Raw genomic sequence first — 26,503 nt, forward strand, 5'->3', positions numbered from 1 at the left:
TGTGCTTGGCCGTACATGTTCATATCCTTGAAGATGTATCATGGGGGTGTTGCAACCTAGAAGACACAAATTTGACTAACAAGTTATAAGTACATGGTTGGGTTTTGAAACCTATATGTGATATATCTTCTTAACTTGTTAAACAATGAGAACCAATTTTTAAAATTTCATTTCTTGAATCTTAATCATTTTTTCCTATAACCTCCCTGTCCTGCAATTCTTTGCCACAGACCTAAACTAGCACACCACTGCAACTAACTCCTTTCCAGGGCTTTCCCTCTGCCAGTTTTGCACAGGCCTACCCCGAGTTTCTTGTCCACTTTTATCAGGTTGATTTGGTGTCAAACACAAAGAGCCTCTACTACCTGGATGTACATGCGCTCCTCACAGGTGAAAGCAAGCAGTTGAATAAGCATGGTGCTTGTCTCGGGCGTTGGCAGCTTTGTGAGTTCCACATGCTGGGCTGTCCTAGGTGAGGCAGCCTCCAGCACCTCTTGTAAAACTGTGTTAATGCCCATTCCACCTGAAGCAGCAGTGCCTTCTTCTGTCATGGTGGAACCAGACCTTGAGGGTACCTGGGCCTCCACCTTTGCACACTTAGCGACCACAAGGAAAACATCCTTTCCAAACATTTTCTTTGCAGATTAGCAACCCTCCCAGGAGGTTGCAAGAAGAGAACAGTGAACAGCTGCACATCTTTGCCCTGAGTTTACCAGTTGGTCACATTTTTCCATCTGTGTTTTCCCCTCCTCTTGACAGAAGCATTCATGTCTTTCAAATTCCAGTGAAATTCAAATTCTAGCGAGACAATTCTCTTTAATATCTTGAAATTATCATGGTCATATTTTTTTGTTGTTGTTCCTTGAGAGTAATTTTCTAGTATCTTGTTTTTCTTGGGGTTTTTTCCCCCCTTTCCCCTCTTCCTTTTAGAATGTGTGTTTCCTACTTACATTTCATTCTTATCATTTAATGAAGGTTCTTTTAGGGTCAGATGGCTTGGGGTCCAGGCACAGTTGTGGGCAAGCAAGACCCCTCTGGTATGACACGGGGTGATGTGCATGCGCATATGAGGGTGTGTTGTTTCTGTCTCTCGTTCCATCTGTTAGAACAGACTCATAGCTGAGTTTTCATTGGATTTCTGAGGCTGTAAATCGCACAGGAGGAGACTTCCTATCTTTCTCCTTTGGAGCTTCCAGGGAATTCAAATGCCCAGAAAGGAGTGGCCTCTGGGTCTTTTCCCTGCCCCCAGAGATCAGGACAGCAAGGGGCTCCTGGTTCATTCTCCTCCACCCACTGCTTCCTCAGTCCGCTCTGTCTTCCTACCAGTCCAGGTCGTAGACAGAGTCCTGCTTCGCTCCCACAAGCATCTGATGTTCACTCGCCCCATTTCTTAGTTTTGATTGCCTCTAAATCTCAGGAGACTTCATTTCACGTACTTTGGCCATGTTACTAGAAGGTGCTGGTGCTTGGAAAAAGGCATCATGCTTGGAAAAGTAGATGGTCAATGAAAAAGGAAGACCTTCCACTGTATGGATTGGCACGGCAGTAGGCTTGAGCGTGGCATAGATTGTGAGGATGGCACAGAATGGGGCAGGCTTTCAGTCTGGTGTTTACAGCGTCACTGTGAGTCAGAGTCGACTCCAGGACACCGGGATTTCTGCCTCCCACTTGGAGGGCAGCCACAGCACCCAGCTCCTCCCGGGCTTCACAGCGTGTAGCCCTTCCTCAGGCGCGGAGATCAGGCTTCCCATCGCCTCCTCTTTCTTTGATGACAGAGTATGTGTTTCCATTTCTCATTTCTTTCTTGTTTGAGGTGATTTAGAGCAAAGAAATAGATTGAAACCTCTTTCTACCACCTTAAGCTTTTTAAGACTGGAAATACGATGATACATTTCATGCCTGAAAATTGGAATGTGAAGTGAAGTGAAAGGATAAACCCCCCAGTGATCTCACCTTCTGCAAACAGCCAGTGTGAGGGTCTAGGCTCTAGTGTGAGGGTATATCGTCTTTGCTTCTCATTCTCTACTGTTGGAAACTGTATTTCTTTCCAGTGTTTCATTGTTAAGGTCACCAGGGTGAATTTCCTTATATTTCTTTCCTTTTTTTTTAAATTTTTATTTTACTATTTGTGTGTGTATGTACCATCAAATTGGATCTGACTGGTACAGGAGGAAATTGTCCCTTCTTCCCTGGCAAAGCATCTGGTGGATTCGAACCATGTGCCTCGGGAATTGCAGTGCAGCTTCTTGCCACTAGGCCACCAGAGCCCCCTTCCTTGTCTTTCTTTTAAGGCCTTCTAATGTCAATTACTGTTCTGTTTAATTGCAGACTATGAAAAGGGGGGCGTTTTAAAGGTTGAAGATTTTGAAAACAAAGCTAGAGAAGGTAAGTGTCAGTGGAAGTGTTTGAGGGCGAGCCTTTGAAGCCTTGTCAGGCAACCCCAGTGTCCTTCAGGCAACCTGCCAGGCCTCAGTCAGGTCTGCAGGCCTCGGAAGGCTGGTGTCCTCCCCTGGAGTTAAAGCATTAAGTAGCATGGAATCGACAAGAATATAAGAAGCCTTAGGGAATTCAGTCATAAACACTGTTTATTTCTTTCTATCATTCGTGCATTCTTTTTAAAATCATCAGTATGAATGAAACACTGAGCACCATATACATGAGCACAAGCCCCAGAGGGTTCCTTGAAAGTTGAGCTGCAATTCAGTGCTTTAGAGTAGTACTTCTCTTTGTGGAAGGACAGGCAGTCTCATCCCATGCAATTTACTCCCTCTGAAAACCCACTGGAGGGTCAGCTATGGTTCGTTTCTGACTCAACGGCACACAACAAGGGCTAATTAATATTTACTTATCCTCTGGGGCTCAGCATTAATAAGAAAGAATTTGGGCAGAAGCTCTTGCAGTCGTCCCTGCCTGCTAGGAAGTTGGTTCCGACTCGCAGTAACACTGCCAGACATCGTAGCACTGCCTCACACGGTTTCCGAGGCTCTGAATCCTCAGAGCTGCCATTTTTCTCCCTCAAGGCAGCTAGTGGGTTTAAACCTCTAAACTTTCAATTACCACTTACCAGCTCAACATTTAACCCACTGTACCACAGAGGGCTTCTAAGCCCCCACAAGAGACCACAGAAATTTACCAAATAAACTAGGGTGCATGCAAATTTGAGTCAATAAGATGTCACATCATAAATTTGCAATTTCTTAAGAAACGGCTTCTTTCAGAGTTAAATCTGTACAGTTCTAGGCTACAAGAGGCCCAGGCACCAGCCAGATGGAAAATGCACCTTTGCTTATTCTAAATTTTTATTTAAAGAAAATGATACAGCACTGTTGTCTCTTTTCAGTGTGTGATAACTTAGAGAGCTTCACCTCAGGGAGTCCCTTCCTGTGCATGGACCTCAGTTACATCACGGCCCTGTTAAAGGACGGCTTTGGCTTTGCAGATAACACTGTCCTGCAGGTGAGTGAGAGGATACAGAGGGAAGGAGAGCAGTCAGTAACTTATTTAGTAATTGGAGAGGCTTTCGGGGAAGGACAATAGAAGAAGAATCGATGCCTTTGAGTTGTGGTGCTGGAGAAGAGTCCATACCATGGACTGCCAGGAGAACAAACAGGTCTGTCTTGGAGAGGGTGAAACCAACCTGCTTCTTGGAGGATAGGATTTTGAAGCTCTGTCTCACATACTTTGGGCATGTAGCCAGGAGGGACTAGTCCTTAGAGAAGAACAGCATGCTTAGAAGGGTGGAGGGACAGTTCAGGAGAGGAAAGACCCGGATGAAATGGGTTGATTCAGTGACTGGAGAAGTGGGACTGGCTCTGTCAGAGATGATAGATTGGCTCAGGGAAGGGCAGGGTTCAAAGTGCTTGTATACGGGCTCACAGTGAGACACAGGCAACTCAATGGCACCTAACAACAACACAGGTGAAATTGTGTCCTTTTTATCTAGGCTATAGGACAAGATACTTCATTAGATACTATGAATTATGAAATTACTTGGTCATCTCTATTTTCGGGCAAGTGTTTCCTGAAATCATAGAACAGAAAAGCTCACAGACCCAATTAAGATGCCCCAATTGCATAGCTTATGGAAACAGCTTAAGCACCAGGAAGAAAAATAAAGCAAGGGGAAAGACTCAAGTTAGGTTAACATATGTAGGATAGGGGACAAGTGGGTTGAGAGTGCCACAGCTTCCGAAGTTCTTTGTGACACGGCGTTCATACAGCCTGCCTCTGATGGTGTAGTTACAAAGTCCTAGAAGTGAAATTTGATCAAGCCGCCCCTGAGATCAGTGTTTGGAGCCATCACACAGGCATCCAGTGTGGGCACACTTAGCCAGTAGCTTCAGCTCACCCCTTAGCCCCACACATGGGTTTTATTTAGCAGAGAACCTGAGGCACCAAAAGGGTGGCGCTGACTTAAATCTTCTTAATATACAATACCCTGGGCATGTGCAGTGTATCTTCGCTATTTTGTGCCTGCCTTGTATTTTTTTTTGTAGGTTTGTGTATTTACTGCTTGAATCTTGAGTCCCTCTTTATTCTGTTTGGTCTCTCTCCATCTGTGGAGATGGAGCACACGCTGCTTCTATTTTACATTAACTTATCTATATTAAACATAGGATATTTTTACTTGCCCAATTCATTTTCTCCTTTTCTAAACCATAATCAGATAATTCCTCATCACAGTTACAAAGATAATTAAGATGGAACCTTTGTCCTTACAGAGCTTGCAGTCTTGTAACAATGGCACGAGGCAGTTTAGTGGACTTTGGGTCCTGAAGTTAGAGTTGGTCTTTCAAGCTCTGCTGCCTTTCCTTGTGCCACTACTGAGTTTTTCCTGCCAATATCTTATGAAAATTTTATAAACAATCCTGAAGGCACGCAGTTCAAGGCCACCAGCTGCTCTGTGGGAGAAGGATGAGCATGCAATTAATCCCATGCAATTAATGGACTCTGAAAACCAACCAGAGGAAGGTCAGCTGTGGGTCAGTTCCAGCTCTGTAGTACACAACAACATCATATTTAGTATTTGGAGCTAATATATTTCTATAACAACCAAAATGATAAAGTATTTAAAGTTTAACACGTGTACTTTCTAGTATAATCCATTTGGGCACTCTATAGTTCATAGAGAGTTGCACGGCTAACCCAAAGGCTGTGCCTCCAGCAGTTCGAATCCACCACTGGCTCCAAAGGAGAAAGACAGGCGGTCTCCTCCCATGTGATTTATAGGATCAGAAACCTGCTGGAGGGTCAGCTGTGAGTTGGTTCCAGTTGGCAGGAATGGGGGAGATGGGGGTGGAGTCGAGTCCGTGCAAGGTAATGTTTAACGCAAGCCTGGGCTCTGCTGGCAGGTCAGGGTTCAGGTTCTGACTCTATGGTGTCCTATCTCTGTGAGGTAAAGCTTTTAAGTTCCTCATCTGAAACACATTGCAGTACCTATTTCATAGGATTGTTAGGAAAAGGAGACGGTGCATGTAAAGCACAGTGGCTGGCAGACAGTAAGTTCATGGAGGCAGTTCACACAGTTGGGAAGAGATTTTTAAACACAAGTGATCATCCCAGTCTCTCAGCACATACTAAATTAACTACTGCGTCCACTTAAACATCAACAATAACTAAATTATTTGAGTTTTTCTTGCATTTTCTCTGACAACATCATTTTCATTCCTGTTGTTATTTCAGTGCACCAGTTAAAGTGCATTGAGGGTGAAAACCCTTGTCCTTGCTCCGAAGACTGCTTCCCGTCAGCACCTGTACCTGGCAGCTGTCAGCAGCCTAATTGTGAGGACACAGGGGCCTTTGAAGGAAGTCACACCGATTGGACTCTGGTGTCTCACACTAAACCACAGACTGCCTGCACCTTTACATAGAATACCCATATCCCCACTGTTACCCTACAAATCAAATTAATTATTCAAATCCCATTCTCCTCTGACTTCATCACAATAATTAGACTGAATTTTGTGTCCTAGGATGATTTTCAAACTTTATTTTTTTGGTGATACTGGTAGTAGCATCTTTTTCTAAGAAAACCTTATGCGGAATGCTAGTAATATAAAACCACGTTCTCCCTAAAATCCCCTATAGAAAGAGGCCGCCCTTGACTGCCCATACACCATTTTTGACCTTCTCCGCTTGTGATCACTTGGTGTTCCTCTCAGACCATGCAATAAAGGCCTGTTCATTTCTTGGGGTGGGAGAGAAAGTGGAATTTTTCCAGTTGAAGCAGGGGTAGGGGGCCTGGAAGTTTTTTAGCATCTGCCCCCTGTTCTTCTCTGACTGCATGCAGGAACCCCTAGGATTCTGAAGAAAACAATTTGGTTAACACTGAGTTCCTTGTAATATAGTTGAGGAAACTGAGGCTAAAATTTTGCCTGAAGTCACACAAAACACAGCCAGCCTGGCCAGTAGTGCCCTAAATGCTTTGGCTGGTGGTTATAGTACTTAAGAGGCAGTAACTTATATGGATTAAGTTTTTGTTACTCCCAAATTGAATCCCTTCTCTACCATATCTGTTAACATCTGATTATGAATTTTCTGATTAAAAAAATAAAGCAGATTATTGTAAGGGGGGAACCTACAATATACACAAACAATATAGTATAAATGAAAGGTTGTCTAGAACATAATGTTCATGCATGGAATACACTATATGAACAATAAAAATACTGAAAAAGTAAAGCAGGGGATACTATATTTAGTGTCAGCTCTAGGAAAGAGTTCAGAAACCTGAGATCCTGTGTAGAAGTAGGACTACTTGGCCCAGCAGCTTTCCAGAATCAGAATGGCAGGTGTGGTCAGTGGGCAGGGTGGGAGGGAAGCTGCCAACACCAGCTCCTCTCCATCTTGCAGTGGTTTTGATCATCGAGTGCTCTTCACAGCTATTGTTTGCCCAAGTGCTGTGTTTCCTAAGTGCTCAAAACTGGATAAAAATGTAAAGACATTTTTTTTTCTCCTCTCTCCACAGCTCACCAAGAAAGTGAACAATATCGAGACAGGCTGGGCCTTGGGAGCCACCTTTCACCTGCTGCAGTCTCTGGACATCTTCCACTGAGGCCAGGCGTGTCTTCTGAGGTCTGTACTCGCCAAGGACTTTTTTGGAAGGACGGACGCAGCCATGCTCCAAGCTAGTCTGAAGCCTCGACTGAGGCCCTGCTGCTCCCTCCACCAGAAGAAGGGCTGTTGTAGATGACTCTTGCCCTTGAACCTCAAAATTTTTGATGACTTTTACACATCTAATGTGAACTGTTACCTTTCCACTCTGAGTGCTCAGCCAGCCACCAGAGTCTAAATTTTTGTCTTTGTGTGTCACAGAGAACTCTGTGCGCCACGAGAATATCTATAGAACTTGACCTTGGAGTGAGCCCAGGGACAGGGCCTTGGAAACCAAAGAAAAATCTCATCTCGCCCCTTGGAGTGCCTCGTTCCTCTGAACATTTTGATTTTCCACTTACATGCTAAATGAAGCTGATTGACTACAGTCTTCGGCTTATCACTACCTGTAGTTTTTGGGTTTTTTCTTCACTACATTCTGCCCTGCTCAATCTATCCCACCCTCAAGAAGAAAACAGAAGGTACCATAGATGACGTTCTCACGTGATTCTGCTCTGCAGGACTGCCCGTCAGCCAGCTGAGAGCCACCTCAAGTCTTCACAGGATGGAAGCCACTGTGACATCATGGTCCAAGTCATGCGCACTGTCTAACCCTGTGCAGAATGAGGCGTGGGGGTGATCCCTTCTCTAGGGCCGTGTTTTAGGAGGGTATGGTTGTCTTGTAGAGCTGACACTTTAACTAATTTTTTAGCAGTAATCCTGTGACAAATGAACATAGCCAATTTGAATGTGTGTGCCAGGACCACCTCCCAGGCTGATGTGTATGTAGTCCTTTCTGTGGTCCTAAACTTGTCTCAGAGGGTCAGGGAGAAACAAGGCGGCCCTCAGCAAGAGGGACTGGCACAGTGGCTACAACTGCGGGCTCAAGTATAACGATTGTGAGGACAGTGTCGTTTGATGGGTAGAATACAGGATGAGCACTATGCACTGAAACCAAATCGAGGGCACTTAATAATAAAACCTCTCATCTTTGTATTTCTACCAAATGTGACTAGACACTAGCATTTTGGTCTGTGGTCAGAGGTGTCTCGACTCTTCATATTTCTGGCTCCTTTCAGTTTTCCTCTTAATTCTCCTCACACAGCAGTCCCTCTCTCTGCCCCTCGCCCGTTTTAGTTTCATCTTCCAATGTTATCTGTCAATTCCAGGGTTTGTTAACCCTTCTCGATGACATCCCACTTTAACTGTGTTGATTGTTTGGGCCTGCATCAGTACAGAGCACCAGCACTTCCAGAGAACCAAGTTCTTTTTCCATATAAAAGTTCAGAGCTCTTGTTGTGGATTGTTTCCCCAGAAATTCATTCTATTTTTCCTACATGAACATGATCTGCTTCTTGTCGACCTAGTCTCCTGCTTAGGCTTGCTTTTCCTGTACACAGCCTTCTTTGCCTGGCTCTTTACCTCCAGTTTCTTTCCAGTTTTCAGAGGAGACTCCCTTTCCTTCAGCTTTCTTACAAAAGATTTTAAGTATGTCTGGTCCTCAAACCAATCTCTGGGAACCTTGCATTTTTTATTTGACTCCATTGATTCAATAAATAGTTAACTCCTGTTTTTGCTAGGCTCTGGGCATTTTAATCTCCCTGATCATCCAGATTTTACGATCTGCATGTATATGTGGTAGGTTGTCTTTTAACCTAGTATGAAATTGCTTCAAACTTTCAAAACAGACTTCTCCTACCAGGATATATCTGTATACCTACTGTGTTCCTCAAAGAATGCTAGTCCATAAATCATAGCACTTTTAGCATTAAAAACAGCCCAAAGGTCTAAACCACTCTTCTATGCATCACAGAATTCCCTTGACATTTCTAACCTGTTCTTCGGGCATAATGTATTGTGTTCAGACAGTTCATTCTGTTTGGGACTCCACTGATTAAAAAGTTCTTCCCTCAATTGATCTGAAATCTGCCTGTCTTCTCCTTGGTCTTGGGTCTGCTCTGATCCCTCCTACCTCAGTTATTTGAAGAAAATGCCTGTCTTTTCTCAGTCTTTTTTTAACGTACAGCCTGGTTTCCAGAGCCTTTAACAAAATAGTATGGTACATAAGTGCTGTTCCGTATGGTTAGAGACTCATTTCCTCTAGAAACCTTTTCCTCCCAAGAGGTACTCTATTCCTTATGATTGCTCCAGCTTGGTGCAGTTCCTGAGTCTTTATCACCACAGTTCCTCCAAAGCTTTTCTAATAAACAGTGGTCCTATATGCAAAGTATACTTATTGTTTAGCATCCTACTTGATCAAAAGGTAGACTCTCCGATATCTCTTGGGTAAATGCATTCTACTCTAAAAAATCTAAATTTAATCTTGACTAAACATCTGATGAAATAACCAACTTAACCATTTTAAAAAGAGTTTGGAATGTTTCAGTTTGTCCGTACTCTGCTAAGGGTCCTCCAGATTCCAGTTTTGTTCTTATTTCCTCCTTAAAAATGTGTTTGCATATTGAAGATACCTAGGACTTGGCTTGACACATACTGAATGTTGTGTTTGTTATCTTTATTATATGAAGGACATCCTCTGTGGATTTGGAGGTCCTTGCAAAGTGTGCCTTAAAATGCCTCCTGTTTTGCCTGATTTCTAGCTTGCATACTTAAGGGAAGTCCATGTTTTACAGAAGGTTAATACTTCCCCTCCAGGATCTTTCTGGACTCTGCCAGGAGTCACACAGATTTTCACAGAAGCTGCCATCTTATATTCTGGGCATATTTTTCCCGAGATTCCAGAAAAGTGGGTGGCACTGTCACTTTTCCCTTAGTATCTTAAACATTTCCTGCATTTGTCTGGAAAGCTCCCCTGTGGTCATCCAGTTCCTCACAGCCTCAAAAATTATTTCTAAGAATTACTTCACTTTGATCCAAAAGCAAACTCTATCATTTATCTTCAAATCAGACTTTTAGATGATAATACTCTTTATTGCATATGGGAGCCTAAAAAAAATAATCTCTTCAGGGAGCGTCTCTGGGTAATGAGCTCCTCAGAAACCCACAGCAAGACACCACTTCCTCCCGTCTGCCACCAAACAGGAACAAATCCTGCTGCTAATCAGATTCTCCCTTTGGAAATAATTCCCGATGTCTTTAAACCTGTGCAATGCAATTATGTATTATTTAATTTTAAAAAGACTATGCTATGCTAGAGAGGAGCCATGAAGAAAATGAAATCTGATGCTGTAATGAGGAAATCAATTAGCATTAAGACAACTGGCCTTTCCTTCTGGAAAGTCAGTATACTTTAACATAGGTTAAAGCAATTTCTAGTTAATTTGCAGTTTAATATTTAAAGTGGCTTTTCTATAAAAAATACAGTAAGTGAAGATTTTTAATTTTTTACATCTATCAAAAAAACAATTGTATAAATCTTTTCTCTAGAAAAGACTGTTCAAGGAAAATAAGTGACAGATCACATTGATTTAGTAATAAAAAGCTGCTTTTTTTCCAACCAAATCATATGTCTTCCTTTTGGATTTTTTATTGGCTTGGTTGATAAACTCTCTTCATATCAAAGTTGCACTTCTTATTTGGGCTGCAGGCTCATTGAGCACAGAAGGAAAACAAAATTGGAAGAGTAACAAAGTTTATTAACCCTAGAGAACAATGCACGATGCTACTGGGGCAGAATGTCCTCCTTTCATCAGGATAATCTCTACAAGAGGAGTGTTCACTTGCTTGCGAAGGCCATAATCTGTTCCTGTAGGAAGAAGAAACAAAGTGGGCAGGACTGTGACATGGAAGTGGGACTCTTCTGCCCCATCTGCAGGATGCACAGCGGACAGGCAGGGACAACAGATTAAAATGAAACGTAAAAAAAAAAAAAAAATTTAAAAAAATGAAACGTCAAGCCCAGGAGACTCTTAAAAGGAAGTAAAAAATCCACGCAAAGATTCTTCTCCTAAGTCTCCCCACCTTGTTTGGGGTTGGGTTTGTTTAATATCTTTAAAAGGGAACATGTGAGGGCAGTAATTGGCTGAGCAACAAAAGAAGTGTCAGCTTTTCCTATATGTAAAATATATATTCCAATATATATATATTGCTTAGATGTGGGCCCAACACCAAAAAGATTTTGCTCATAACTACTGGAAAAGGTGCACAGGTTAAAAAATGATCATTTTACAGCTCTGTAAATTAATCTAAATAATGAAGAGTTGATTGCAAGTTTTCCTTAGTGAGCAAGTAAGAAGTTGGGAGAGCCACGCACTACTTCTTACTTTGAGTGGAGACAATGCATTGGTGGCCTGCAAGCCCCATGTCCTCAGCAGCACAAGTGGCGTGGCCCTGGTGGAATACAGCCTCTTGAGTAGGTCTGTGGCAGCCAGAAGAGCAGTGTTGTGGCGCTGTCTGTCTGTTTCATAAGCTGTCAGGTGACTGATGCAGCCTGGAAAGAGGAGAGGTTAAACCCATAATGCAACAGTAAAATTTTCTTCCTCTCCTAGAAAGCTAAATATGTTTTATATCCATCCCATTTTCTTAATGAGAGTCATTCTCAACTTTTGACTCATTATCACTTCTGGATACTTGTCCAAGGTACCTGGATCCTTACCTAAATCCTTCCCATTGAAGGCTGCAGTGCTGAGGTAGTGGACCAAGCTAGCGATATCCCCAAAGCCCATGTTGACACCTTGTCCTGCAAGGGGATGGACTCTGTGAGCCGCATCCCTAGGAAGAAAGCAGAATTCAGGGGGAGTCCAGAAGCAGGGAGGAGGGAGCAGCCTGCTCTGTGGCTATCTTACCCAATGAGCGCCAGCCGAGGCCGGACGTACTCGGCAGCATGTCCCAGCCCAAGAGGAAACAGTACCCGGCTTCTGGCATCCACCTTGGCTACACTCGGGGGCAACTGGCGAGCTGAGACTTTCGTGGGCCTCAGAAGGGAAACAGCATGTTGCAACATGGCGCCAGCCGAGTCAATGAAGTCCGTGTGGTTAACATCACTCCACTGAGCAGCAAAAGCCACAAGGTAAAATTTGATTAGCATATTAAAGAGTCAACAAAATTTCTTTTGTAAAAGGCCCGTAACTTGCTGACACTGAACTGGACTGTGACTGTGACTGATAAGCCCTCGAATGAGTGCAACACCCACCCCTGCCATCAGTCACTCCCATACAATCAGGCAGAATGACTCGTGAGCTACCCCTGCTCGCCTCTGAGCTGCACCTTTCACTAGGTCTCACCCTCGATATGTGCTGGCCGCAGCGTAGTTCCTCTGCATCCAGTTAGAATGACCACTCCTATCTCCCTAGTGTAACACTTCTACGCCAGTTCCCTCTCTGCTCACACAGCACCTATCTGTACTTCTGTCACTATGCAAAATTGGCATTTACTCATCTTTCTCTAATCACTTGACTCTTTGAGTTTTCAGAAAGAGCCTGCTAAACAGATGTTCATAATTGATGAATGGATGAATCCATTGTCCCAGGCCCACACCAAGAATGTGAGCTGAAGAACCCAGAGTGGCAGCCTTCACCAATTAGCTTGGAATCTACTTCACTATGTTCATTTTTGTTGCTACTACAATCCTGTACCAAAAAGGATTGGTCAACATTGGACCATTTTAGGAGGTAGCATATGATCAAGAACCAATGGTAATGAGGGAAGATGAGATGCTGAGGGTGCACTGAAGGCATTGGCATAAAAGAAAAAATCTGAAGTGTTTTAACAAAGGTGGTCCTGAATGTGCTCACTCACTCACACCAATAAATCTGAAAGACAGCTACATAGCCAACTGATTAGAAGAGAACCATTTTTTTTTTGTTGTTGTTCACGTTAAAAAAAAAAAGGTGATCCAACAGAATGTGGAAATCAAGCAAGATCATTAATGTCAGATGCAAGTTAAAATCTTGCTGAAGATTATTTAAAAAAACAGCTACAACAGTTCATCAGCAGGGAAATGCCAGAAATTCAACTGGATTCAGAAGAGGCTGTGGCACGAGGGATATCACTGCTAATGACAAATGGGTCTTGGTTAAAAGCAGAGAATACAAGGAAAATGTTTAGTGTTTTATTGACTATGCAAAGGCATTTGACTATGTGGATCATAATATATGACTAACAGTAAGAATAATGGAAGTCCCAGAACACTTAACTGTATTCACATGAAATCTATACATACAATAAGAAGCAGCTGTCCGAACTGAAGAGGGAACACTTGTTGTTGGTAGGTGCCATTTAGTATGACTCATTGCAACCTATGAACAAAAGATCTGAGCCTTCCTGACAAACAAGAGCCCATTGCAGCAGTCACTGTCAATCCACTTAGTTGAGTGTCGTCTTCTCCTTTACCAACTCTCCACCTTTCCGAACATCATGTCCCTCTCCAAGGAACAGCCCCTCCTAGCAATATGCCCAAAGTATGTTAGGTGAAGCCTCACCATTCTTGCCTCCAAAGAATACTCCAGCTGCACCATCTCTAAGACATATCTGTTTGTTCTCTTGGACGTCCAACAACACAGCTCAAAGGCATCAATTCTTCTTCTGTCATCCTTATTCACTGTCCAGCTCTCAGATGCACAGCAAGAAAACGGAAACACTATGGCCTGAATCAAATGCAGCTTAGTCCTCAAACTAACATCATTACTCCTCAATAATTTAGAAAGGCCCCTAACTGCAGACTTTCCCAGTGCAAGGCATCTCCTTATTGCCTGATTGCTGATAACAAGGGTGTTAACTGTGGATCCAAGCAAGATGAAGCTGTTGATAGTTTCAATCTCCTCCATTTATCATGATGTTGCCTATTGGTCCAATGGTTAGATTCTTTTGTTTTCTTGACATTGAGCTACAATCCATACTAAAGGCTGCATTCTTTGATCTTCTGCAACAAGTGCTTCAAGTCCTCCTCACTTTCAGGTTTTCAAGGTTGTGTCATCACCATAACACAGGTTATTGATGAGTCTTCCTCCAATTCTGATGCCACATTACTCTTCATACAGTCCAGCTTCTTGGATAATCTGCTCAGCATACAGACTTAATAGGTATGGAGAGAGAATACAACACTGATGTGCTCCCTTTTCAATTTTATACCATCCAGTGTTCCCCTGCTCTGTTCATACAACAGCCTCCTGGTCTAGTGACAGGTTTTACAGGAGCACAATTAAGTGTTCTGGGATTCCCATTCTTTTCAAAGTCAGCTACAACTTATTATGATTTGCACAGTCAATAAAGCACAAAGAGACATTCTTCTGGTATTCCTTACTCTCAGCCAGGATCAAACTGACATCAGCAATTATATCACTGGTGCAGAGAGCGGAGATTGGGGAATAAAAAGGGAAGAACTTGCTGTGCATTTCTCAAGCTGAGAGACCTGAAAAACAAATTTAAGCCTCATGCTGCAATACTGAAAGATGCTATGGGCAATATATTGAATGAGCGGAAAGCATCAAAAGAACATGGAATACACAGAATCACTGTACCAGAAAGAGCTGATTAACAATGAAAATTTTCAGGAAGTACCATATGAACAAGAGCCAAAGGCAATGAAGGAGGAAGTGGAAGCTGCATTGAAGGCACTGGCAAAAAATAAGGCCCCAGGAATCGATGGGATACCCCTTGTTTCAATTAACAGAGGGAACACGACATGGTTTAAAATTAGAGAAGGTGTATGTTAAGGTTGGATCCTTACTCCATACTTACTCAATCTGTATGCTAAGCAAATCACCTGAGAAGCTAGACTTTATGAAGAAGAATGTAGCATCTGGATTGGAGGAAGATTCATCAACAACCTACATTATGCAGATGATACAACATATTTGCTAAAAGTAAAGAGGAAATGAGCATTTAGTGAAGAAAATCCAAGACAATACCTTTCGATATGGATTATAACTCAACATCAAGAAAATAGAAATCCTCATAAGGCAACAACATAACATGACAGATGAAGACAAGATTGAAGTTGTCTGATTTCATCTCACCTGGATCCACAATCAATAGCCAAGGTAGCAGCCATTAAGAAATCAAAACACATGATGCACTGGGAAAATCTGTTATCAAGGACCTCACCATGGTGCTAAAGAGCAAGAATGTCAATTTAAAGATTAAGGTGCACTTGATCCAAGCCATGATATTTTCAAATGCTCCCTGTGAATCTGAAAGTTAGACAATGAATAAGGATGACAGAAAAAGAATCTACACCTTTGAATTGGGATGCTGGAGAAGAGTACTGAAAACTCAATGGACTAGCAAAAAGAACAAACGAGTCTGTCTTGGAAGAAGGCTGGTGAAACTTCATCTCACATCCTTTGGGCATGCTCTCAGAAGGAGCCAGTCCTGCGGAAAAGACATCAAGCTGGGAGAGGTGGAGAGTCAGAGTAAGAGAAGAAGCCCCTCAACAAGATGGACTGACACTGTGACCGGAAGAACGAGCTCGAGCATGTTGGAGATTGTGAGGATGACATAGGGCAGGGTTTTGATCTTTTGTTCACAGGTTGCTATGAGCTGTAGCTGACTTGACAGCACCTAACAGCAACAACATTACAGAGCACTGGTGCTTAAGTTCACTCTAGATCAGGTGTGAACTCATTACTGAAGTAGTAGGGCTTGGTGTTTAACAGCATAAGCTCTAGAGTCAACTTGATTTGAAAACCTAGCATTGCCATCAGTTATGACCTCAGGCTATTTACCCAATCTTTCCAAATATAATAATAATACCCACTTCCAGTATTTACTGGATTAAATAAATTCATGTAAAATTCTAACAGATCTTGGCACACAGGGAGCACTCAGTAAATGTTACTGTGAGTGGACTGGGTGAGTATGGTAATTTAACTCATTTGATACCCAGGCAAAACTCACTCAGAGGTGCCCCTCGGTGGGTGTTCAGAGGCTGTACATCACACAGAGTAGACTGCCCATTTTTCTCCTGCAGAGAAGCTGATGGATTCAAACCGTCAACTGCTGAGTTGGCAGCACAACTCTCTACCAACTAGGCCACCAGAGATTCCAGATAAATGTGACACTGAGGCTTAAAAAACCCCCAAAATCAGCTCTGCTACCTGTATTACTGTAAGGCTGTGTCTACTCCAGAACTGCCGTACAGTCCAGGCATTTTAAGTATATTCTCATATTTTAAATATCTATTAAATCTTGAGAGGCAGAGAATTTTTCAGATTAGCAGCAACTCTGATCTATCTACAAAGCTTACTCTTAAACTCTATAGGACAGTGTGCTCAGCCCCTTCCAATGGATAAGGTTTCACAGGCTTAGGTACCTGGGACCTAGCAAATGTGCTCAAAACTACTAAAGTCTAACAGCTTCAAATACAAAAGCTCAATGCTAACGACAGTCAAGACAACCGTCTGTCAATCAACACACCAGCAGACCACAACCCTCAAAAAAAAAACCACCCACAAAACCACAAAAAAACAGTTATTAATTTCTCTTGCTTTGCATTTTCTTAAAAGCCCTCCATCACATAATCCAGATCACGTGGCACCCTTAAAAAGGGGCAGCTCTTCAGCTCAGGCTCTCTCCTGACCACCTTCCTGTATCCACTCCTGCAGCACAGCATCGGCTGGACAAGCTGATACTCACAAAGGCAGAGTTGATAGCATCCACAAACTGTTCTTCATCCATGCTGACCAGCTCTGCGGCATGTTCGTGGGATGTAGACCAAACCAGGGAACTTAAGGTGTCGGAAAGCTGTGTCCAAACAAGAGCAGCAAACAGTTAAGAGCTAATCCTCTGCTCTACTTGAGAGTTCCCAAGCTAAGGGAGAACAAAGCTAGCCTGGACTTACTCTCTTCAAATAAAAAACTGGGCTGAGAGAAGTCATAAAAGAGGAAGTCTGGATCTGATAAAACATTAGCCAGAGACTGACTTCTTGTACTTCTTACCGGGAGCAGAGCAATGGGCCCAGAGGGAAGAAATCTCTGCCAAGCAACATTGTTTTCTGTGGCCTACAATGGAAGGGAAGAGAGTTCTTGAAAGAAGTGCCAGTGAAAGCATAAACGAGACCAGCCCCCGAAGGCAGGTGCAGGTGCTCACCTCTGATAAATGCAAAGTCGCCACAACAGCCGACTGGTCATAGTTCCAGCTGACATTCTGGATTCCGGCTGCCTGTCTGACTCCTGAGTTGTGACCGTCTGCACCAATCTATATGTGAACAAGAGCCTGTTAAGTCTTCTTTCCTCTTCCAAATAAGCTTGTTCCAGAAGTTTGTGTCCTAGGGCTCTCTCTAGTGCCTGCTACTGGCAAGTCCTCTGCAGCAGGAAGCTTACCACCATGACTGCCCCACTCACAGCCCCAAGTGAGGCTGCCCTACCTAGGGGAGCCCATCCCATCTAACAGAGCCAGTGAGGATATTTAACTCTAGAGGTGCCAGCCTTAAGTTAAACTCAATTAGAATCTCTTAATATTTGACTAGAAAGCAAGAAGGAAAGTTTCAATCTGGGGTGGGTATTAGAGCAGTTAGAAATGGATGTAAAAGGAAGCTGAGGAGCAGGAGAAAAATGGGAGATGCACAGAGAAGAGTGACTATGGGATTCCTGGGAGGGAAGGAACTGCCTCAAGTTCCTCCTCCCTGACTCCTGTCCTGAGAAGCAGGCCATCCCTACTTCCTAACCTAAGATGCTCCAGCAGATTGCTTCCTGTCCAGGATTTACAATAAGCCCATCTCAACTTCAAAGAATGTTCCTTGGAGGTAATAAAATTTTCCCTCATGTCCTTTGGCCATGTTGTTAAAAGAGGCTATTCCTTGGAAAAGAATATCATGCTTGGAAAGGTGGAGGGTCAGTGAAAGAGACAAAGCACTTAAGATGGACTGACACAGTGACTGCAGTAGAGGGCGCTAGTATGTCAGATGGTGAGGGTGGGACAGGACAGGACAGGACAGGGTTTGGATCGGTTGTTCACAGGATTGCTATGAGATTTAACAACACTTAACAACATCCTGACTTAGAATGACTTAAGAGGGTCTCTACAATACAAAAACCTTGCCTAAAATAAACTTATAAATGATAGCTTATACCTAACACTACAAGCCCTGGCAAAAAGAAGAATCTTCAACTACCAACAATTTGGTCTGGAGGGTGCTACCATCACCTAGGGTAATCTGAACCCAAGGGCTGGAGTCCACCGTGGGAAATGGAGAGGGCCACGTATAGCCAACTGCTTTGCTTCTGTAGAGAACTGTCACGCGTTCTGCAGGAGCCAGAAGAGAAACAGCAGTGTTAGAAAGGTGGCCGGCACAGACTGAGCGAGGATTCCCCACCAAACCCAAAGCCAGGTCTCAGGAGAGCTGTGTCTTGTCTACAGCCCTAAACCAAAAGAGGAAAAGCTAAAAGTCAACTCATCAACACTACTGGTTTGAGGGTTGATAAATGGCAGAACCACAAACAAATCGGTATCAAAAAAGTAAATACAGAAAAATATTTCATCTCTGCACCATCAGCCTGCAGACACTCTTCTCCTCCCCAGACCCTGTTCACTGAGCGCCATGCTCTGCCTAAATACACCCTACATGGTTTGATAACGGACAGGAGGAGCACTGTCAGCTCAAACAAGCTTGTGATTCCAAGATTTCTCGGTGGAAATAATTTTAAGTCTCTGGTCATAAGAAAAATATCCTCTTTGTAAAATTAGGTATGTTAAAAAAGTATAAGAGAAGGAGGGGAAATATCACACTTGTCCACTCTGAGATGAGCAGTTAAAACCCAGAGGCATAGCTTTCCAGACGATTTCCCATCCAAGCCCACATACACATGAAGGATCATATGACATACTTTTTTCCACCAGCATATTATAAGACATTTATGTAAATGACTGAAAAAATAGATCTAAGTGTTCTTTAAAAGTTGCATGATAGTTCCTTGCATGGATAAATTACTATGACAAAGGAAAAAAAAGCTTTTCAGTGTTTCCAATTTTTCCCTCTCCAGAACACTGAAATACACGGAAATCATGTCTTCTAAGAAATTTACATTTATATATAAAGAACTCTCACGTTCAAAAATAAAAAAGACATAATACAATTAAAAATGGGCAAAGGACCAGAGGAATATTATTCAACTCAACTTAATTCATTGTTGTTGAGTCGGAACCCACACATAGCTGATTCTCCAGGGAGTTCTGAGAGGCTCCTGTAGAGTAGCTGGTGGATATGAACTGCCTACCTTTGGGCTGGCAGCACAAACTTCTTACCCACACAGCCACTTATTCACCAGGAAAATACGAATCAACCATAGAGATTTTACTTCACAAACACTAGGCTGGCTATAATGAAAAAGCTAAAGAAATCACAACCCTTTTACACTACTGGTGGGAATATAAAATGGTCAGTCATGGCACATGAAAAAACAATCTAGCAGCTTCTCAAATGTTAAATATTACATGATTAGGGCTGGAAATTTTACTCCTAAGTTACCTATCTAGGAAAATTGAAAACATACATCCACACACAAACTTCTATGTGAATTTTCATGGCATTTTCCCAAGATCGAAAAAATGTTCACGAACTATTGAGGAGATAAATAAAATGTGGTGTGCTTCCACAATGGACTACTAGACAGTGATAACAAGGAATGAAGTCTCAGTACAACATCAATGAATCTGAATATTTTGCTCTATGAAAAAATAAGAGGCAAGACACAGTGCATGAACCCAGTTATATAAAATAACCAGGAAAGTGAGTGACAGAAACAAAAGTCTACTTGTGGTTGCCTGGGCTGAAAACGGGAATGAGAAACGACTAAATAGGCAGGAGGCTTCTTTTGAGGTGATGGAAATGTTCTAAAATGATATTGTAGTGATGGGAACACAACTCTGTAATTACACTAAAAATCACTGACTTGTCCATTTAAACTGGGTAAATTTTAAGGTATGTAAATTATACCTCAATAAAGCACTAAAAAAAGAAAACTGAAAAAAACAACAGTGCCCTTTGGACCTTAGGCTCCCTTGATGGTGACCATCTAGTACCTGGAAGTTGCATGATAATTAGAAAGCACTAGAATTATTCTATCAAGCACCTAAGGTCCAAAGGGCACTGTTTGTCCACAGATAAAGCTCAGAAGGCAGGAAGAGGTATGATAGAAAGATTAATGGAAATAAGAACTACAGGAAACAAGTGGGAAAAATGTAGTTAACACTACGGCTATTGTTATTAATGCTATAAAACAAAATGGGTATGAATGGTTGAGTAGAAAAACCAATTTGCATTGTGAACTTTCACTCAAATAACAACGCTGTTATTGTTATTTGTCACAGAGCTGGAATCATAGCCAACCATTCCAGGGGTTTTCAGAGGCAGTAAAAAGCATGGCGGGAGACTGTCCATCTCTCTTCCAGGGTGCAGCTAGGAGATTCGAACTTGTGCCTTTGGGTTGGCAGTGTAACTCCTTATCCCTAAGCCACCAGAGCTCCCTCAAATAACAATAAAAAGAGAAAAAACTTATGACTTTCTAGAGGAGCAGAAAGGAACATAGAGCTGGGCGCCTCACCAGACACAGCCTCTAGCTGCTTATTCAGAGCATGCATGATGACATCGTTCTCCACGATATAGCCCATGTCCCCTAAATCATCCTTATCAAACATTATCAGGGCCTCGGAGCAGCCATCCCACACCTGGAAGAACAAAGAGAAAGCTGCCGTTATAACGCAAGGAAAAAGGAATGCTACTCCAGTCCTAAATGAGTACTGCTTTGAAAAATCACCTGTCTGGCAAGAGACACGAGGTGAGAAGAGCGCTTTCTTCTCTTCCCTCGACAGAATACGATGCACAGAAATCCTAGTGGTTTTAACTTTTAACTTAATCACAAGACAAACCAAATGCCTCTCCAAAAGGCATAAAGACAATTAAGGCACCGACCTGCATTCGCCGGAAGGCTCTGTGTCTCATGCTGCTGATATGGTCCCAGGCTCCAAAACCTACAAAGGAAAAAAATCTGTAGACCAGAGCCACTCATGAACCCATGTTCCTCCTGGGCTTCTGTCTGTCCCCAATCCTGGTAAGAAAAATGTTCTTTTGAAATACAAACAGTATCCACTTTCATCCTGTTTAATGCTAGGAGCAACATTCCTCTGTTCACCAATTTCAGCCTTAAAATAAGTGAACAGAAAATCCAATTTTCACAAAGGAAAAATTTTAAACATCAAAGTGGGGAAATAAAAAAGGAAAATCCAACTCATATTGTTCTTTTTTTTTATCATCATCTTTAATGTCACAATGAAAGTGTAGCTTTATTAACATGAAGTTATAAATCATCTGGATAAAGATTTTTTTAAAAAAACTCATCATACACTGAAAAGATTCTTTTAATGTGAAAATATTTACTCAGACCAATTAGGTAACAGGAACAAACTGAGAAACAAAGTCCTGGAATGCATCCTGTCTAGCTCAGCCATAGCCAATGAAGCAAAAATCTGAATAGACCTCAATGTTAACTAGAATGGTGGAAATTACCAATCAATTCCTTGCTAGAAACTTAATTTCCCTCTTAGTAAACAAGGTCAAAGAGTGTGCTGCACAGCAAACAAACTCTTCAACAAGCTGTTGTTCTGTACAGAGTTGGAACTGACCCATAGCTGACCCTTCGGTGGGTCTTCAGAGGCAGTTAATTGCACGGGAGGAGATGCCCATCTTTCTTCTGCTGAACTGGTGGCCTCAAGCTGCATGCCTTTGTGATTGCAGCGCAGCTTCTTGTCACTAGGCCACGAGTTGTTGTTGTTGTTGATTGCTGTCGAGTCAAGACAAGCACAACTCGTAGCAACCCTATGAACAAAAGGCCTGAAGCCTTTCTGTAACTATCATCATTTATCAAAATTCATGGAGTTTCCAGAGGAATGTTGTTTAGGAAGTGGTAGAGGCTGAAATAACAGAGCCTGGCTCAAAGATGGAGGCAAACGCTCCTCTGTGAAGGCGCATCACGCCCCTCAGTCCTGACAATAATCCAATCTCCCACATTAAGACCCTCCTAGGGCTCACTAAGCTTCTTCCAAGCCTCTCACTTCAAGCCTTTGATCCATAATCTTGCCATTGTGGTTATTATCGTGGCACACCCACATTTTATAAATATGTTGTAATTTCACTGTGTTAGCCATGACTGAACCAGTTTGCAGGCCAGTGGGAATCGTAACCAGTTTCCATCCTTCTGCAGCTGACATTCAGTTAGAGTTGTTGTTATTGTTCACTGCCACTGTGTCAGAACTAAATCAAAGCTGACCATCCATTGGGTTTTCAGAGGCTATAATCACACAGGAAGAGACTGTTCTTCTTTTTCCTCTTGGTGAATGTCAATCGCTAGCTTCTGGATTGGTAGCACACCAACCCAATTCACTAGGCCACCAGAGCTCCCTTTGCTTAGAGATGGACAATAGTAAACAATCACATACTATTATGTTGTTGTTGTTGCCACTTGCAACTCATAGCAACCTTATATGCAATAGCCCTAAAACCTACTCTACCTTGTGCCAACCTTACTGTCTCTGACACACCTATCCCCATTACCCCAGTAACTGAATCAATCCAGCTCATCGAGTGTCTCCCTCTCCTGTGCTGTCCCTGCCCCCTTCCAAGCATGATGTCCCTCTCCGATGACTGATCCCTCACCTCAGAATCCTTGCCTCCAAGAAGCAGCCTAGCCTCACCCTCCCTAGGACTAACCTGTTTGTTCTCTCAGCAGTCCACCCACTGTATACTCAACCCTCTTCCCCAGCACCACAGCTCAAAGGCATCAGTTTCCTTTCTATTATCCCTAGCCACTGTTCAGCTTCTGATGCATAGCACGTAACTGCAAAGACTATGGCCTGGATCAGGCATGCCTTAGTAAGGTAGTTATAAAGTAAGACAGGATAAGAAGCTAGAAAAAGATAGAATTGATTTTAGATAGAGTGGTTTTAGATGCGGTGGCCTGAAGGACCCTAAGACAATCTGTCAACTGGTTCCTCATGTAAAGCTCCATCTACATCACAAAACCATTCAGCACCCCAAACTCCCTAAAGGGCTCTCTGACTTTAGGAAAGATGAACAAGCTATTATAGAAGTAAATGGTCATAGTTAACATAGCTTTAATTCTACTAATTCATTATGACCCTACCTCGCAGATAAAGTCTACATGATAGAATCCCATTGTCCTAAAGGTACCCTTCCCTTGACTGGAAAGTGAACCACCAACAATTTCAGGAATCCTTGCCTTTGACTCAAACTTAACACTAATTTTTCCCCCCAGATGGTCTACATGGTCTTTATAATTACTTCTTATACATATGCAAGTTGGACAATAAATAAGGATGATCCAAGAAAGTACCTTTGAATTGTGGTATTGGAGAAGAGCACTGAATATCCCAAGAACTGCCAAAAGAACAAATAAGTCTTTCTTGGAAGAAGTGGAATCAAGGTACTCCTTAAAGGCAAGGATGAACAAACTTCATCTCACATATGGTGGGCATGAAGTCATTATGTTGGGAAAGGTGGAGGGTCAGAGAAATAGAGGAAGACACTCAACAAGATGAGATGACAGTGACTGTAACAATGGGCTTGAGTGTATTAGAGATACACAGGACAGGACACGGTACAGATCTGCTGTTCACAGAGTCGCTGGATGGCACCTAATAACAGTAACAACAGATCAGAGATGGTGAGAATGGCACAGTATAGGGCAAGGCTCAGAGCTGTTATATTCACTGGGTCACTAGGAGTAGCAGTCAACTTGATGGCACCTAACAAGTCTTCAACTCAAAACTCAAGTCTGTCTTGAAGGAAATGCAATCAAGGTGCTCCTTAGTAACAAGGCTGGTGAAACTTCATCTCAAATACTCTGGGCATGCTGTCAGGAGGGGCCAGTCTTTGGACAGAGACATCATGCTGGGAAAGGTAGAGGTTAGTGAAAGAGAGGAAGTCCATCAGTGAAACAAAATGACACAGTGACTACATCCGTGGACTTAAATGAGCGTGACTGTGAGGATGGCACAGGATAGGACAAGGTTTCACTCCACTGTCCACAGGGTCTCTATGAGTTAAGAGTCAAGTCACGGGCACATACCAAGTCTTCAGCTGTGTGTATTAGCCTACCAAGTCAGGCTCTCCTCTGTCCCCCACCTGTCAACCACTCCTCTCATCTCCAAGCGCTACCCCATGAGATCCCCTGAAAAATCATGGGAGAAAGAGACTGGTCCCAAGAAGAGGATCATTTACTCACTACTGAGAAGGGTTGCAGAGCCAGGGGAAATGGAGCTGACCCTATTGCTGTATGTCTCTGGCAATCTCTCCAGCACTTTCTTTGGACCTGCTTCGAGCAACAGGATTTTCTTGTCATGGAAGTGAATATCATGCCCTAAAACAAAAAAGAACAGCAACATATTATTTCAGGAAAATCAGTGACTCCTTGCCCATTTTTAAGAGATTTAACTAATTCCATCGCTCAGGATACATATTTTTCACAGGGAAAATAAACAGTAAATACACCAGGCAGAGTCCTAAGCAGTAACAGATGCACCGTTTCAGTCATGTGATCCACCCTCAACACAGCTGTAAGGCTTCTCCAGACGCAGCCCTACACAGACCATGTATAAATAAAGCCAATGGCAAAATTCTTAACACAAAGAATGTGGTAGACAGGAAAAATGAAGCAAAGAAGGAAGACTAACATTTAGACACTAGGTATTTCTAATCTTCAGAGTAGTAAATCATTAAAAGCTACAAGTGTTTTTTAACAGAAAAAAATGACATATACAAGGAAAATTCATTATAGCCTCTAAATTAAATCAGTGTAAAAGAGAACCAAGAAATACATTAACTGTGGCTTAAACTAAAAAAATCATTACTGTCAAGTCAGAATCTGATGCTCAGGGGATTTTCCAAAGCTATAAATTGCATAGAAGGAGACTGCCTTTCCTTCTCCCTCAGTGCAGCTGGTGGATTTGAACTGTCTTTGTGTTAGCAGTGCAACTCTTTAACCATAGCTACCAGAGAGCTCCCTTTAATTGTAGCTATGAGTTGCATTCACTTCCTAAACAACATGCCTCCAGAAACTCTATGAACTTTGATAAATGTCAATAGTAGTAGAGGGGCTTCAGGCCTTTTGTTCATAGGGTTGTGATGAGTCGTGCTCGACTCGAAGGCAATCAACAAGAAGTAAGGAGTTATACTGAAAATTCAAAGACATGTAGTTCAAATCCACCAGCTGCTCCATGGGAGAAAGATGGGCAGCCTCCTCCAATGTCATTTACTGCTTCTGAACACCCACTGGAGGGTCAGCTATGGGTCTGTTCCAACTAGATGGTAAATAACAAGAATAACAACTTAAAAAACTCTTTGCCACTGAGTCGGAACTGACATATAGCTGACCCTCCATTCAGGTTTCCAAGACTGAAAACTGAATCAAAGGACACTGCCCATCTTTCTTCCTTGGAGCTGCAAGTGGATATGAACAGCCAGAGAGGTGTGGCCTCTGAGTTTGCTGACAGCTCCCTAGGATCTAGGTACCAGATTCGCAGAGGGAAATTAATTGGCTGAGGCCTCAGTTACTAGCTGGTTGGCTCTGAAGCTCAGATGTTCTCCCAGCCACTGGTACAAGGAACGCAATATTGAAAATGCAAGGAAAGAGTGTTACAGCTGCCAAGAAAACAAGGAAGAAATATAGACTACCAGACAAATATTCACTCACTAATAAACAAAGGTTTTATTCACTAATGAAGACAGGAAGAAACCCACAAACCTTCAGCCCCCTTTTTTATTTATATCACCTCAAACAGAAGAAAGGCAAAATCACAACGCACAACGTGGGAAGTGTGAAATGCAAAGTGGGCATAAGTTCAACAGAGTTGTTAAACACATCATACTTAGCAGAATCCATTTTCCAGCACAGCAGCCTCTCACTAGGAGCTGAAGCTGAAGAGGATGAGGGTGTGGACCTGTAGCTGCATAAGAAGACTACTATCTGGTCCATTTATCCTTCTCATACCCACCAACCACTCACTCTTAGGATCCTTCCCTTTCAAATTTCTCCTTCCCTCCCCATGCCCATCCTCCTCCAGGAGACTGCAGCTGCTGATCCCTGTGGAGGAACACAAATCCATTCTGCCTTCCAGTTATTTGCAATCATTTTCCATCTCTTGATGCTAAACTCCTTGGGAAGCAAGAACTATTTCTTTTCTTACAGCTCAATTCCTCAGCAGCAAATGCTGTTCTGCCTCAATCCAGAGTAGATACTCAGTATAAGAGGCTAGGAAATGAAGATGAAAGAATTAGATTTCCAAATACATAATTAAATACCAGATAATGACTCCATTCACTGCCATTGAATCAGAACCAACTCATAACGGCCCCTCTGGTGGGATTCTTAGGGTAAAAATCACAACAGACTACTCATCTTATTCCCCTGGAGCAGCTGGTGGATTTGAGCCATCTATTGGATCAAAAGGGCCGAACTCACTCAGTGTTTCTTAAGCTGAAGGAGCTGAAATACAAATTCAA

At 42.6% G+C, this 26,503-nt stretch overlaps 2 protein-coding genes across 2 annotated transcripts in view; one reads left to right on the forward strand and one right to left on the reverse strand.

The window, feature by feature from the left end:
* Positions 1 to 7,054, forward strand: part of ENTPD5 (ectonucleoside triphosphate diphosphohydrolase 5) — a 31,364-nt gene extending 24,310 nt beyond the window's left edge. Inside the window, exons 11-13 of the mRNA XM_006884788.1 lie at positions 2,329 to 2,385; positions 3,341 to 3,456; positions 6,968 to 7,054. Coding sequence (XP_006884850.1) covers positions 2,329 to 2,385; positions 3,341 to 3,456; positions 6,968 to 7,054 — 260 coding nt within the window. The remainder of the gene's footprint in view (positions 1 to 2,328; positions 2,386 to 3,340; positions 3,457 to 6,967) is intronic.
* Positions 7,055 to 10,768: 3,714 nt separating this feature from the next.
* Positions 10,769 to 26,503, reverse strand: part of COQ6 (coenzyme Q6 monooxygenase) — a 25,489-nt gene continuing 9,754 nt past the window's right edge. Inside the window, exons 2-12 of the mRNA XM_006884687.1 lie at positions 24,228 to 24,362; positions 20,900 to 20,958; positions 20,532 to 20,655; positions 18,104 to 18,234; positions 17,080 to 17,187; positions 16,929 to 16,991; positions 16,627 to 16,734; positions 11,838 to 12,040; positions 11,648 to 11,763; positions 11,316 to 11,482; positions 10,769 to 10,798 (exon numbers count right to left, since the gene is read on the reverse strand). Coding sequence (XP_006884749.1) covers positions 10,769 to 10,798; positions 11,316 to 11,482; positions 11,648 to 11,763; positions 11,838 to 12,040; positions 16,627 to 16,734; positions 16,929 to 16,991; positions 17,080 to 17,187; positions 18,104 to 18,234; positions 20,532 to 20,655; positions 20,900 to 20,958; positions 24,228 to 24,362 — 1,244 coding nt within the window. The remainder of the gene's footprint in view (positions 10,799 to 11,315; positions 11,483 to 11,647; positions 11,764 to 11,837; positions 12,041 to 16,626; positions 16,735 to 16,928; positions 16,992 to 17,079; positions 17,188 to 18,103; positions 18,235 to 20,531; positions 20,656 to 20,899; positions 20,959 to 24,227; positions 24,363 to 26,503) is intronic.

This window comes from Elephantulus edwardii, unplaced genomic scaffold, assembly GCF_000299155.1.
Source record: "Elephantulus edwardii isolate Elephantulus edwardi_28Jun2011 unplaced genomic scaffold, EleEdw1.0 scaffold00037, whole genome shotgun sequence".
NCBI classification, from domain to species: Eukaryota; Metazoa; Chordata; class Mammalia; order Macroscelidea; family Macroscelididae; genus Elephantulus; species Elephantulus edwardii.